This window comes from Simochromis diagramma, unplaced genomic scaffold (genome assembly GCF_900408965.1).
Source record: "Simochromis diagramma unplaced genomic scaffold, fSimDia1.1 OVJJ01000802.1, whole genome shotgun sequence".
NCBI lineage: Eukaryota > Metazoa > Chordata > Actinopteri > Cichliformes > Cichlidae > Simochromis > Simochromis diagramma.
Window position 1 is genome coordinate 16699105 of NW_024387492.1, and position 15650 is coordinate 16714754.

A 15650-nucleotide genomic window follows, 5' to 3' on the forward strand; every position below is an offset into this window, starting at 1 on the left:
TTTCAGATTTACTGTAAATGCACAGTGCACCTGCTCCACCCTTGTGTGTGTGGGTTTTTATTTTTTTCTGTTAAAGATCAATGATATATTTGGTATGTTTCACATTTAAAACGCTGCAGCAAAAGCACTGTCTGGTATATCGTCAGTCCATTTGGTAGCCAGTGTTCATATTAACAGAGGAAGAAGTGCAATTGGTCTAAATGAAGTAAAAAAGGGGGGGGGGTGACACCTTGATTAAGGTGTTGTACTTGATCTACAGATGTAGGCTCAAAGTTACACCTGAAAGGACTCACAAGCACTGCTGTATGACATCAACTGAACTCCTTCATCACAGGTGATGGTCTTACTTTTTTTTTTTTTCTGGTGGAAACCTTTTAAATCATATCACAATTTCTTTTCCAGTATTTTCACCACATACTTTAAAAGTCATTATGTCTCTTATTGTAAAAACATTGCTTAAGTAGGTGGCACAGTGAACTGCTTGTCAACGAATGCTGCACATGTTATTTGTATAACCCTGTTGTACAGTAAGTTGTGTGTCTGCACATGTGTGTATTTCCATGGTCACTCTGCATTGAAGCGTGTTGTTGTGGCCCACCACATCCCCTGCCTCTTGTTAAATGAATGGTGTGCAGGTGCGAGAGGCTCCTTGTGGGGGTAATTAAAGCATGTCATTACATGGGCAGTTAAATTGTCACTGTTCTGTTGAACTTGTTTGAAATGATAATGGGGCTGTGCTGGAGGCGGTCCTGTGTTGCACTCCAGTCAGGAGCCCTGTTGCTTTGGATCAGGAATTAGCCTGTTAATGTTTCTGAAGCACGCTTATTTCTCTAGTACCTCTTAGACCTCTGAAGGCAAATTAACTCCAGAGGAAGTAATTTGCAAATATCCAAGACGCTGCAGTAATGGAGATTTAACCTGTTTGAACTCTGACTTGTTTGTCACACTTGGCACGCATCGGGATGAACTCATGACATGTGGCATTTCTGTCAATAGTTTTGTGACTGTCAGTGAATTATTTTCAGCTAACTTACAGCATTTAAACTGCCTTTGTAGTGTCACCCCTCTCATCCCCCACCACATCTTAGCTTTTAGCTTATTTTAATTGTAACTCTAAACTAGCACACGGCAACGCCGAGCTCGTTAGCCTTTTGTATACACATGTGCATGCGTCAGTGTTTGTTTTGCGTGTAACACAGTCTTGGATTATGCTGGTTAATTAGCACCAGGAGGGGAGGGGTTTGTTGTATTGGAAGTGCATGGGTAATGACCCTGTTGGCATAGTAGCAGCATGCTCAATGGGCCGTGTGTGTGTGTGCACAGCCGGTATATGCCAGCCAGCCAAATGCCTTGCCTTCAGTACGAGATCTCTTGGCACACGACTCTGGCAGGCGTGCAGAACTCATAGCCCTCCACCTCTCTACCCGGAGAGATGCGACTGTCTGTAATCTGCTTCCTCAACTACACCTGTGGTTGCAATGGTGAAAATAAATGATGCCTAACTTGACTGCTAGAGGACATTAAAAAATAAACCCAACATAATCCTGTGATTTATTTTCCAGCTTCTCCTCCTTTAAAGATGTTAAAATCACAGGATTATGTCATAAATATTTGATAGGTTGACGACACTAATCATATATTTGTGTGCTCAGGATTCTAATTGTCTTTATGACTGAAAATTAATTTCCTACTAGGTTATTTTAGAGTTTTTCATACCTGGAATCCTGGAATGGCCACCGTGCTGTTTCAACACTGATGTCAAGAAGGGTCAAAAACCATCCAACCTTTCTGCCTGCCAACATATGCAAGGACTTTGCCACTGGAGGTCTTTGATCCTTGCCTCTGAACAGATTGAGGAGCTAGTCTGAGAGATTTACATTTGAAGTCCACTCTACTGGCAGAAGTGATGGGAAGCTCACATTTTTATTTTATTTTTTTCAAATGTTTTACCCTGAAATGGCTTCCTAAAATCCTATACCCGAGCATGCTTTCCTTCCCTTGGAAACTTCTCTGCTTTGGGGTTGCTTGATTACTGATCCTGATTCATTAGGAAATGGCAATACCAGATGAATTCTGTTATTTCTCACCTTACCTGGTACTAAATATTAAGGGTGACATAGCATGTCATATCTCTCATTAATCCAGATTTTTAGCAGTTCTTCCAGAGATCCTGTGTCACATGCTCTTGTGTCCAGTCTAGGAAGGACTTCTAGTGCGGTGCCTTTACACTAGAATAGTGTAAACTCGGCCCTATTAACATCAAAAGCTGGGATTGACATTGCAGATTAATGAAGATTACATGTGGCGATTACTGGCCATGGAATGAATTGTGATGACCTTTTGTCCCATCAGAAGGTAATAAATCAGGAGACATCAGTTAAACTCTCTGTAGACGAGCTTGGAGGTGGGCATGTAGGCTACTTTCAGTGGACATGCGAGACAAAAATAGCTCAAGGACACAGACGGGGCTGCTTTTTTTTTTTTTTTTGTTTGTTTGTTTCCTTTTAAATTGCGAGTGCTAATCTGAGACCTTTTTTATAGTAACTATGTGAAAGTCGTTCTCAAAGCTCGGTTGATATCCCAACTTTCCCCAGGGGACAGAAATTAGTCAATCAAAGCTGTGATCTACAAAGCAGACGCGCCCCTCCAACGATACGGAATTGTTGGCAGACGGGGATGTTGCATGGGATTACACACCAGCCCTGGATCTCACATTCTCAGTATTCTTCGAATGCAAACCCGCACGTCGCCCCCACATACAGAGGGCTGACCCCTCTTTTGAAAAAGAAGCGTGCAGATCCCATGCTTAGTGACCCCAACCTGCCCCGGCTTCCACTTCCCACTGCCACCTCTCTCTGTTCCCCGTCCCTTTTATTATTTCAACAGCCACCTTCCACTCACCCATCCACCCATCGTCTGGCGTGGGAACCTACACCTGTAGCTCTCCCCAGACATCACTAGTGGTACATCCTTTGCTTTTATCATCATTGTGGTCTACTGTGGAGAATTAAATAACTACCTGGAATAGATAATGATTATTTTTTCCTTAAATGTCAGTGCATCATTACCTCAAAGTCACTGAGTGCATCCAACTAACATCCTTTGTTTCTTACCATTGCTCCCCCTTCTTGACTTGAAAGCTAGGATTTCTCCAAGTAAATCCTCTAATCCATTAGGAAGGGTTTTGGAGATTTGACTGCAGATACTTTGTAGTCTCAAATGATGTATTTCACGCTGTCAGACATGGCTGATGTGTTTTGAGTTGAAAAAAGGGCAGGTTAATGATGTTAGGATACTTTCTGAGTCTGATTATATGATTAGGACTTGCACAGGAGCCACTGGCGGCTTGTTTTGACTTCAGCAATTCAACTGTGCTGCTCAGGCTCAGTAGCACACATGCTGACACTAATTGTCCCCGTGCTGACTGTGTCTCTTCATGGACAATGGTTTTGATTGGAATGGGGGTGAGTTACGGTGTTGGGACAAGGGTCTTTGTTCAGTTGCCTTCACCCCCTTCCCTCCCCCACTCCTCCCCTTTATCCCTCTGCCCATCCATCTATCTTGTTCCAACCATTTGGGCAGCTGTCACTTAATCCAGCTAATCACAGACGGGGACGGTCTGTGGGAAACCAGACTAGTCCATGGCTTTGCTCATCCCCAGCATGCGCGATTCGGGACTGTTTACTCAAACGTTTACTACATGTAGGCATGTAAGGAAGCCTGGACTTAAAGTAAACCCTAAAAGGTGCAAGTCACGGTATGACCACCCCTTCTTTGTTTAATCTTTGAATGTGCGTCACGACGAGGTTCGTCTCTCTGCATAGTCTCACGAAACAGACAGGCTTCATTCTAAGATCTCCTGTCCCAAATTCATGTATTGCCACTTATAGTTCCTCTTTATATCCACTGGCATATGCACCCACCCATCCAAATGCTCTGAGTGGGTCGGCCAGCCCACCCTTTTGTTGTTGGGGGAGGGTGGGTTTTTAGAAAGGTCAGAAGCCGTCTACGTGTCGTGGGATGATGCACGTTCATGTATAATAATCCACGTTTGAGCCCGCATCTGTTGTGTCTGCGGTCGGATGGGTTGGCAAAGCTTCCGGCAACAGAAGCACGAGTCTGCCGATGCCCTGATCCCCTGATTTCTCTTGACTCCTAACTATAGCTTTCAATCTCTTCACACCAGCCTTCTTTTCTCTTCTAATGTTGTCTTGCCTGGATACATACAATCTCATACACCTGCACTCCCAATCCTTATTAACCCAAGCCCTCCCACTCACACCTATCCTGTCATCTTCCATCCCGTTCTCTTTTCACCAATGATCTTCCACAATAACACTCCCCTCCCCTTCCTCCCGCTGCCACCCACAGCCAGACAAGCCTCTTTAATCCAACAGCCCAGCAGCAACTAGCCTACCAGCTTGTTGGTCCCCCAGAACAACAACGTAGGCAGACGTACACATGTTTTACAGTGACCCTCCCTGATTTCTCCTCCTCATTTCATTCAACTTTAAGTAGCTCAAATACTACTATCTTTTTTTTTTTTCTTCTATCCACACTGAGAGTAATGCCCCGTCATTGACATTACACTAGAGATCACAGCAGTCACACTGTGGCTACTACAACTGTCACTGGCGGTGACGTAACGAGTGCTATTTAGGTCAGCTAGTTGCCTAGCAGTGTGCCCTGCAGCACACCAGCTAGATTACTGTGATACTGGTTAGCTTGGTTATTTTGTGTGCGGGTGTTTACTCGAGCAGCATCAGCTGTGCAGAATGCTCAAGTTTTTGCTGCATCGTTGCTTAAAACGCAAACGGTCGTCTGGTTTCCGTTAAGTGTGAATAAAACAATTTCAGTCCATAAACTGACTTTCATTAGAGTGGGCGGTCCCGTCTGTCCATTGGTCGAGGGGAGTTAAGCAACCAGAGGAGCTTTCACATTAATGAAGCGCCATCAATAGATCATCAATCGTATCTTTGCTCGTCTTTATTATTAATTGCACAATAATTTCAGCAGAGGGTAAAACCCATGTAGTGCTGTCGTACTGGTTAACTGTAAAGCATAACTTGGACAGAAACAAGATAATCCCCTTAGCTGCTGCTTTCTTTCACTGTCTGACAACCAAGGATAAAGCCAATTCATCTCACACAGCTTATACTGGCAAAGTGACCGTACATTTTTGCAGATTTTTCTTCTTTTTTTTTTTTTTTTCTTTTTAATTTCTTTTTTGATAAAAGGCAAACTTAAAAACTGGAGACTGAAGCAGGAAAGATTGACTTTGGTTAGACATCACTTTTGCACATTAGACTGAAATGTGTACATGTGATCATAGCCCCTGCCTGACATGTACTATATCTTGTAGTTGTATTCCTGAATGGCTCTTATCTCGTTTTGATGTGTTTGGACCGCTCTGTAAGGGTACAAAAACTCTTTTTAAACCAGCTATAATCCCAATACCCAATGCGATGCATTATCTTCCGGTCATGTACTTTTCACATCGAAGTCCTGTTCCCTGTCTTGGCTCTTTTCCACAGTTGTAATTGTTGTCTTACACTGTCAATGAAACCCAATGATTCAGCAGTAACTTCAGCATACCTTTGGATAATGGGGCCGAGGTCCATATGAGACGCTGTAGTAGCAGTAAAATTGATTTTTGTATCCGTGCGTGCTGATGTTTGAGAGCAGCACAGCTGAGGCTAAAATGATCATCTCCACGGTTCTGTCTGTTTTTAGGAAACGACTGTCATTATTAATGCGTACTGCTGTGATTTTTAGGAACAAAATGACAAAGGCTGTTTTAATGTTCCCTTTTCCCCCCTCTAGTTACAAAAAACAAAAACTGGTTGGAGAATATTTCATTGTCCTCAATTCCTCTTTGCCTTTAGATTTAAATGTCAACAAGGTTACCTTCAAGACGAGTAGAATCAATTGAAATTCTGTCTTGCATTGCTCACTGGGTTTCGCTACAACAGCCATGTCACAATTGGACTGGTTACTGCAATCACTGAATAAAGTGGAACTTTTCATTGTACAGCAGGTATTACAGTGTGGCCTGTGATTAATAGTCCCAAACATTTGTGCGTGCATTGGAATATAAGGTGTACTCTGAGACTCTGTTTGCAACTTCATTTACTGGAAATGCATTGATTTCTGTTTGTAGAAGGAAAAAGAGCTGCAAAAATGCAGCTTATGGACACAACTATTACATGTCCATGATCCTGAAGACTCCTGTTATTCACATTATACCAGTCAATGGCCAACACTAAACAAGCTCATTTAGGCCCACCTGCACAAAACTGAAATAATGAGTCATAAATACCATGTGACTAATGTCTTTTGTTTTTGCTTTTTCCTTCAGCGGACATACACGTTGATTGTAGAGGCCTGGGACTGGGACAACAAGACACGAGAAAGTAAGTTTAAACCTCACCTTCATCATACTGCTTTGGATTTTACTATGTAGTATGTAGTTTGTCAGTAAGAAGTGTTTAGTACAAATCTTGACTGGCGCTGGATTTCTTTGAGTTTAGTATCGACATCAGTACTTGAGTTTCTAATTTGATTTGATTGCAATCCAGTGTGTGTAGTAAGGTGTTTTTTTTTTTTTTTTTAATGTATTTTTTTCATTATTTATTTATTTTAATACAGTAATGAGAACATCTTACAGTTAAAAAAAAAACAAAACATGACGCTACATTACGTTTAATCATTTCCACTAAAATGTGCCAAAGATCTTTCCAGCATATCCTCCAAATTTCTTAAATACTTTGTGACACATAGTTTATTGATAACTTAATGGCGGAGGTCACGAATTACAGGACAGGACTCCTCATAAAGAATACAAGCCTTGGCTATGTTGGCTGTGGCAGTCAGTTTTGACCAGCTGTATCCTGTTTTCCTTTGGTTGTGTCCGCTGGGTGGACTCCTGTAGAGCCTCTTTTTTCCCCATCTGAGCAGTAGCCCAGTCTAGGAGGAAGAGGACACATTGAGGCATATGTCTGCATGTCTAGATGTAACTTTGATCTGTGAGAAAGGTGTCATTTTTCATGTGTCTCTATTAACCTTATGTGCATGCAAGGGTGAATTAATTTTTGTATTGAATCATGCCGTCCTGTCTTGTCCAGTCTTGAGCTTATTCTGTTTATATGAGGTCACTGCATCCTGTTTTGTCCATAACATCAAACACACTTCCACTTGAGAATGCAGACAATGGAGAAGAAATAGATTTTGACATCATCACTCTTTGATTAGACTGTGCATGCCCTGTGTAGTCTCCTGTTTCTGCACTGATTGTGTACATTTACGGTAATTAGTTCTGATGAAGGTGGTACGGCCCAGTTGTTGAGTAACAGACCAGTTGATTATCTGCCAACTACTCTCGCTTTAGTCTCAGCCAAATCGCTATAAAGAAGATGAAGATTTTTTTTTTTTTTCCCCCAAGACATGGGACTCCTCACCAAGATGAGAAGGAAAATGCTGTGCTTTTTATCATTTGCCAAACTATAGAAAAACCTTAATTACACTGTCCTTTGAATCTCAGGCAGCTTAGATTTTATTTTATTTTTGTTTTCATTTTCAGATGTCACTTGATTTTATGTCCCAAATTTCTTACCTTAATGCCGTAAGTTCAAGAAATAACAATGTCTGGAACAAACAGGTTTGGTTTTTTTGTGGAGGATGGTGGGCCAGTCTGCAGTAGTAGCAAGCTTATGTCAGAGTTGGGCAGTTATTACAGCTTTTCTCAGCAGGTGGGAGGGTTGGACAGGTCACACGTGAACTTGTCTTATCTTTTCATTAGCAGTGGTGTCTTGTGCTTTTCATAGCAACGTGTTAGAAGTAGGTTTATTTCATGAGTAATGGTAAGGCAACTTTTTATAAATGGGGAGACTTGTTAGAAAGACATGGACCTCATTCTCCAGTAGTTCTAAGACAGCGGTCCCCAAACCTTTTTGTGCTACATGTCAGACATGATTTTTACGGACTGGCCTTTAAGGTGTCGTCCATAAATACAACAAAATAAAATGATACAACAAAGACAAAAACTGTGGTATTTTGTAAATACAATAATAACCGTGAATTCACTGTGTAATTGTAACTTTATTAGCAGCGTCCCCCCTGAAATGCGCCAACAACATTGAGAGTAACATCGTCCCCTCTGCCCCTTAATGCTCTCTGGTCGCTATGGTAATGCATACATATTTCTTTCAAAATAAGACACAACTACAACACAGGAAAAGACCCAGAGAAACAGAGTTAATAATAATTTAAAAAAACCAACCTGAAAACCATAAATTTCAAACCCAAGCTGGTACCAAGCGACTCCCGTACTGGTCTGTGGCCCGGGGGTTGGGGACCGCTGTTCTAAGATGTCAAGCCTTCATCTAGATTTACAGAACAGAAAAGCATCATCTGAACCCCTTTGTTACTGATGGTAAAAGATTTTCTTCCACCAAAACTAAAGCGCCAGTCACACAAATCTAGAGACCTATCAGCGGTTTTTTTGTCTTCTTTTGTCTTCTTTGGTTGCACTGACTGGTCTGTAGGCCTTAGTAGAGCCAAGATCATGAACATTGAAGCACCAGTTCTATTACACCAGATCTATACTGGGCCAACGCCAGAACACCACATATTGGTGAGAATTGGGGTGCATCAACCAAATCCGTAGTTTGATCTATACTAATGGATACATGTGGAACTGCAGCTTGAAGCCATTGTAACCATTGCAAGAAAAAACAAAAAAAGGAGCCTGTTAAGTCAGTTGGTAGTGCTGAAAAAAGCAGTGCTTGTATTAATATGGACACCAATGCTAATGAATCAATGCTGGGACATATTCAGTCTTCCTTCCTCATGTTTCCCTGTTCGTCTCTGTTGTAGTGCTCCTTTGTCATTCACTTGCCTCTTCAGAGACCTCCTCACCCCTGTGGTGTACTCTGACTCACTGTGTACTAGAGGTGCACTCTAACTAGAACCTGTAGCAAGTGGAGACTTTGGAGAGTTTGCAGAACAGAACAGGGTCTGCATTTGCAAGCTACTGCGAAGTTGAATATTCTGGAGACACACCACTCCAAGTGTAGCCATAGTTCACACTTGTCATGAGCCAGCGATACTTGAGTTTTTCTTTTGCGTGTCATTGAACTATTTGTCGTTTTTGCACAGATGGATTCTTCATTCTCAGTCTGAGACATTAAGTTGAACTTGTCTGGCCTGAGTCAGCATCGGGGTCATGTCTGGTCCTACGTAAGAGCCTACCAGTGTGTCGAGGATGTCAGTGAGATTCCTCTCTTCCAGCGTCATGTCCTCCATAGCACCCCTCTTCCCTTCCCCCTGTGTCCTCAGGAAAGGCCGCCGGCTGTTTTCCTTGTGTTTATCGAGCAGGAAGTGGACTGGACTGGGTGGCCGGGCTCAGTGTTTAGACGCTTAGTAGCAGAGACCGGCTTGGGCCCCGAGCCCATTGTTCTCTATCTGGCAACCACCGAGGGTTATTTCTGTTATTGTTGCTTAATTTTGTCTGACATTGTCAGACCCCAGCAGAGGAATGTGTGTGTGTGTGTGCGCTTGTGTGAGTGTTCCTGCTTTAAAATGTCTTTGGAGCATTGAGCCCAAAGCCATGGAGGAAGTCACAGGCCCCCATATTTCCACAGAGATTGTTCTCCAGCTTTGACTCCACTGTGAAAAGATTGCCTGTTATTTCGTTCTGCCCCTCAGAAGTAGACTGTTTGAATGCTAGAGGATGATTGGCTTTAAATGTTTCACAGATGCTTCACGATGGTGCTCGTTTAAAGCTCACAGATGATATGTGCTGTTGCCAGAAAATTGACAATGAATTTCAAGAGCGCACTTAAAATTCAGTGGGTACAATTGAGTGTGACTGTACGAATGGATAGAGGGTCCACATCGGCGTCCGATTTTCAAATTGCTTCAAATAAATTAGTTTTTAGTCATCCTGATAAGTATACCTCAGCCTTTAAACACTTAGTTACTGGAGAGACTTCTGCATAAAGGTTTCACTCCTTAGATAGTGTTTTTTATTTTTTAAAGTGCTTGATTGATCTTCGTTACCTTTTAAGTTGATGATAGCAAGTGGAAGCTTATTTACAGAAAGCAGTGACCTCTGATGCTGAAAAGCAAAGCCACCAGAAAGTGCCACAAACTGCAGTATCTCAAAAAACCTCCTGAGAGTGACTGAAGATGCAACTCAGGTCCAAGAGATTCTCATATTAAAGTCTCCAACTGTAATCTTCTATATAAAGTCTACTGTTGACACTCTGTTAGATGCTGTGGCTCGGTCTGTAACAGACGGACAGAAGCGTGCAATAGGCAGGGGGGAAAAAAAAGTGTGAGGATCTCAACCTGGGTAGTGGGTATTTGTTGGTTATTGCACAGCATGTATGCCTTATTTATGTGGTCCAAGTGTTTGTCAGAGTCTGAAATCGGATCTGTTACACTTTTCTGTATTTTGTCTGTTAAACTAGTCGATCATTTTAAATCTGGCTTAAATGTGGAGTCTACCATACGTGCAGGCACCGCCTGTGCAACAAACGTTCAGACTTAATATCTCTGTAAATGCTCAATACCAGCCAGATTCCCCCCCCCCCCCCCCCCATAGCCTTGGCTTTGTATTTTCAAAAGACATCCTCGCTATCCTTAACGGCAATCTCAGACACAGTTCTGGTGGTGAGCAGAGAAGGCTCCCTCACTTGCTGGTCAGACCATCGATTTGCAAGAGGGCAGCCAATCAGAAGAAAGCTGGCTTAAAAAGAGAGACTTTGAAATGTCTTGCTTTTATAAACGGGGAGAACTATGCGGGTTTACTTCGAGCTATGAGGATTGTTATGAACTGTGAATTATACAAATTAACTTGAGGGTTGAGAATAAATATGGAGCATTACAGAGCTTCATAAAGTTGGTAAAATGCACTGAAGTCTGGGACCGCCTAAAAATTTAAAATGAGGGACTGTAGTTGGTGTTCGTGTAGGGAATACTAATAAGCTGTGGTGCTCACTTTGAGGAAAAAGCTGGGAATGATTCTTTACATGGCACCAGGCAACATCAGGCTGTACTTAAACACGAAGTGAGTCTGAATCGCACATTCACCCCGTTTTGTTTCAGCTGAGGAGGACCTGCTGATTGAGCGCAGCGCCCGCACTGGCATGATCAACCCTGGTGACCCCTGGCAGACAATCATGCACGATGGGCCCGTGGCTCGCATCACTTATCGTATCCGGGTAAAGTGTGACGAAAACTACTACACCAGCACGTGCAACATACAGTGTTCTCCTCGTGACGACTACTTTGGCCACTACCGCTGTGGACCTTTAGGCACCCGTGTGTGCCTGGATGGTTGGATGGGCCACGACTGCACAACAGGTGAGCTCCTAGCACCTTAAAATGTCTTCAAAAATAAAAAGAAATGCGTGAATGAATTGTAAAGATTCGCTGCCTTTTGAGATCTATTTAATGAGATGTCTTTTAAACTGTTTCTATTAAGTTTGGGTTCAGATCTCCAAAGGGAGTCCGATCAGTTTACTCTTTACTGATCATCAAGGCTATAATTATTAAAGTAAGATGGCAGAAATGTGCAGTATGCATAAATAAACGTAGAATGTTTGGTCAGGTCATTATTCTAAAGTCTAGCAGTGTTGAGGTCATGCTTGTGGGTGGTGTTGGAGAGAGTGGGGGGCCCTCAATAAATCATCCAACTGACCTTAGAAGATGAAGGGTGAAAAAGGGGAGGAGAGCGCAGAAGGCCTGGCTTGTTTTTTTTTTTTTTTTTTTTTTTTTAAAAAGAGGGTGGTGTTTTATGCAGGCCATAAAGTTGTCTAGTCAGGGTGCCATGAATTTTCATGTCTTGTTGCACTTGTTAGGATGAAGGCAAACAAAACAAACCAGTGTCTCTACCACCCACTTTCTGTCTTGGTGCCCCCTTTCCTCCACTTCTTTAATTACCTGGGTTGCATGGGATGGGAAGAGATGCATTTAAATAAACACATGTTGTTTCTCTTTTTCCGTCTTAGCGATCTGCAAGCAAGGTTGCAACCTGTTACATGGCTCATGCAGTGTCCCAGGCGAATGCAAGTAAGATGACTGGGAAGATTTTATTTGATATGCAAAAATGTGAATCATAAATGCAGAATCTGTTTCTGGCGCTGTAATTTTCTAAATGTATCACATGTTGTAAAATGTTAGATCACTGTCATATTGCTCATGCATTTTTAGATGAAATGTTGGGGGGGGGTTTTTGTTTGTTTTTAAAACATACAAAATTGCATCGATATTTCTTAAAAATTCAGCAGAGGAGCTAAATCTGTGGGGGTGGAAAGGCTGGATTTAAAGCAGAGGCACCTTCACTTGTCGAAGCCTGTTGTATTTTGTGTGCGCGCGTGTGTGTGTGTGTGTGTGTGTGTGTGTGTGTCAGCCTTTCCCTCCCTCGTGGGCATCTCCACCTCGGTTCAGAAGAAAAGGGCAATGCCGCACCAGCCTTCTTGTATTTTTAGCTATCCGAAATCCTCCTTAGAATATCAAGCACCTCATCAGGCTTCTGCAGCTCGGACTGAAGAAAGGGACTCGTCTTGGTGTGTGAATTTGACCACTGCAAAACGTGCTGGGAATTGTCAGATGCTCTCCCCATCCGCATTGCAGTCCTCCTCGAAGGGCAAGGGACAGGAGCGGAAATGAATATCCCGCCGTGTTATGTACATTTCCCAAAGTGGAAACGACAATTAGATAAAGTGACGTTGGATGTCCCAGTGAATCCACGTTTCCAGGATGTGGTACATCCCGTCGTCATTTCGCCACCCCAGTCTTTCACCTGCTGTATCGGGGGGGAATGCTTGCCTCCATGTGTTAGAAAAGAGAGTTGGCCAAAAGCTGAGGAATGAGGGAATGGTGTTTTCTTGTGCCATCCTTATTCTAGTTAGCGCATTCTTCTTAGTCATACAAAATGTCAAGTTGCAGTCAACAGGAAGTATGACATCAATGGAAGAGCAGCAGTAAAGAGACTTCCTGCAGCGGCATGAATTTAATGATGCCTCAGGTCACAGAAAGCTTGCATCAAATCCCTTGCCATCTCCCTTTATTCCCTTTATTTCATCAAGGTTTTATGGGCTTTGCCTCGTCTGCCACGGGCTTTTGAGAAACACAAAGGCTAGTACGTGCCTGTTGTCACACCGCAGTATTGAGGCTTTTTATTAGCCCGCATTAGGCTTGTTCTGACATATTTAAGAGGTTTGCTGCAGTGTTCCTAAGAACTCCTTGGATATTAATTGTAACCCTTCTATATGGAGTTTTGCCAAGTTTCATAAGTTTCACATTTGTGATTAATTGTATCAATAAGGACAAACTACAGAATTACTCTTTGGATACCTTAAAGCAGTCTCCGTGTTCTTTTTAGTGTTATTGCCAAATTGCTGTTAAGCTCTCTGGTGGTAATTGAATACAGTGGATGAAGCATGCCAAGTCTTACCCTGATACCCCTGGACCCCACAGTCTGAGACTGGCTGGAAGAGGGGGTTGGAAGGGGGTGCTGAAAGCTCAGAGAGGCAGCGGTGCCGTCTGCAAGGGGCTCAAAATAGCAGCCAATTGACAAGACAGCTGCCGTGACAACATTTCAGCCTTGGAATAGCCGAGTACAGTCCCGAAGCGTCAGACTGCTGCGCATAAACACTGTATACACACAATCACCTCCAGCCACGCACTCTCAGAAACATCACGTCACCCTTGTAGCCCCCAAATCCGCCTCACCCGCATACTCTAACCCAATGCACAGTAGCTACTGGAAGTATCCTTAACCCCTGCTGCCCCGGAATGTCACCCTCTACTAAGATTAGTTGGCAGAAGTTCATGGGATGTGTTGACACTATAGCAGGTACAATATTAGGTTTGTTTCCACAGGCTGTCTGTCACTTGTGCATCATTAGTAGCTACAGCAGCTCACAGCCTAATGGGTGTCTTTAAGAACTGTTCTTAACAGACGCTAGTTTGGTTGTGGTGATTTATAATCAAGCATAAAACCATATCAGTTTCAAAACTGTTGGACATAAGTTGCAGATTGTTTTATGTAGATATTTTAAAAAGATTGATTCATCACCGATGGGTGATTTCACTATATTAGGATTCGGACCATGAAACCAACAGTTTTTCAAGAAGCTGTTAAAGGGAAATTATTCATGGCTGTGTTCTTGTTTGGCAGGTGCCGATATGGCTGGAAGGGCCAGTTTTGTGATGAATGTGAGCTTCATCCTGGTTGTGTCCACGGGACTTGCAACGCCCCCTGGCAGTGCAACTGCCAGCAGAACTGGGGTGGTCTGATGTGCGAAAAAGGTATGGAAGAAATGCTGTTTATTTTTTATTTATTTTTTTACAAAATGTATTCACAGGGACTCGCAACACCAGGCAGGGTGAGTCGTTGTTGTCGTTCCTCTGCTCCCCCTCCAGGTACAGTTTCTTGGATTTCATGAGTAATAGATGAGCAAGCTTCTCACACCCTGACCCATTAACATTGAGGAGTTACATTTATCTTTATATTATTATAGTTATTCAGTTATTACAGAATTACACTGTTTATATGAGGTCTGAATTATATTTACTGCTCATTTTCTCTGAGTGGAGACCGGCGGCTGGATAGTTTTACTGCTTGTGTGATCTGAGCGACAGCAGGGACACCCGATCTCCACCCCCCCCACATCCCTTCGTCACACAGGGCTCTTCAGGGGATGAGAATGGGCCCTAAGATCCCCAGCGGAGACTGATCCCCCTGCTCATTTATTTACCAGCCTTTAGGGTGACCTGGCTTTTAGCCTAAAGCTGGTGTGCGGCGATCAGTTAGTTTATTTTTGGGAGCTTTAAAATAATGAAGCAAAGAATATAATTGTGAAAAACTGCATTTATACAGATAAGCAGCCTACGTCTACACAGCTAGTGGTCTGAATACAGTAAAATTTATTTTAATGCAGTGCAGCAGAGGGGTTGAGAAAACACTGTGCTTCCTGTCAAAGTGGACAGCTGGTGCTTCTTGCTGACTGAGGAATCTGACGAGCTTTCTGGGAGCTTTCTGCTCCAACGGGATAAAAAGTGGAACAAGACGAGAGCTGTTTGTTCCACTTGTAATTGTTAAAGAGAATTATTAGTAGTGTCACTTCAGAATATACCAATACAGATAAAATTCTAGTATTCAGTTCAACCAGGAACAGTTTTATAAAAACATTATTTTGACCTGCATTAACTCATATTTGGCAGTGTGCCTCTGTACCCGTGTCAAGGTTGATGTGAAACATAAACACGTGTGGCAAGGTCAGACACAGCATGATAATGTAGAGGTGGGTTGCAAAGGGGTTTGCATGGCCAAAAACTGGCTAGGCAGGTTAAAGCAATTAAAATGGCATTCTCAGTATGCAGTTTGCAAATGGGTGTGTTGAAGGGTATTACATGAGCTAACAGCTGTCATCTTTGATTTGTTTCTGAGTGGTGAAGTTCTAATCCTCATGTTCCTTCTGAACATTCACTTATCACTTAATATCAAACTTCTCTCTACCTGGTTGAAAATATAGCGTAAAGTGAAAAAAAGACAGCTTCATAGATTTTCTGTGCTTCTCTTTGCAACCTTGAGTTGTCATTTCACTTCACTGTGCATCTCCTTGCTGTTCTTGCTCCAG

At 42.7% G+C, this 15650-nt stretch overlaps 1 protein-coding gene across 2 annotated transcripts in view; it reads left to right on the plus strand.

Moving 5' to 3' along the window:
• The window catches only part of jag2b (jagged canonical Notch ligand 2b), a 41568-nt gene that overhangs the window by 9875 nt on the left and 16043 nt on the right, over positions 1 to 15650 (plus strand). For both annotated transcript variants that reach the window (XM_040017581.1, XM_040017580.1), the window contains exons 3-6: positions 6359 to 6413; positions 11110 to 11367; positions 12015 to 12075; positions 14189 to 14319. In XM_040017581.1, coding sequence (XP_039873515.1) covers positions 6359 to 6413; positions 11110 to 11367; positions 12015 to 12075; positions 14189 to 14319 — 505 coding nt within the window. The remainder of the gene's footprint in view (positions 1 to 6358; positions 6414 to 11109; positions 11368 to 12014; positions 12076 to 14188; positions 14320 to 15650) is intronic.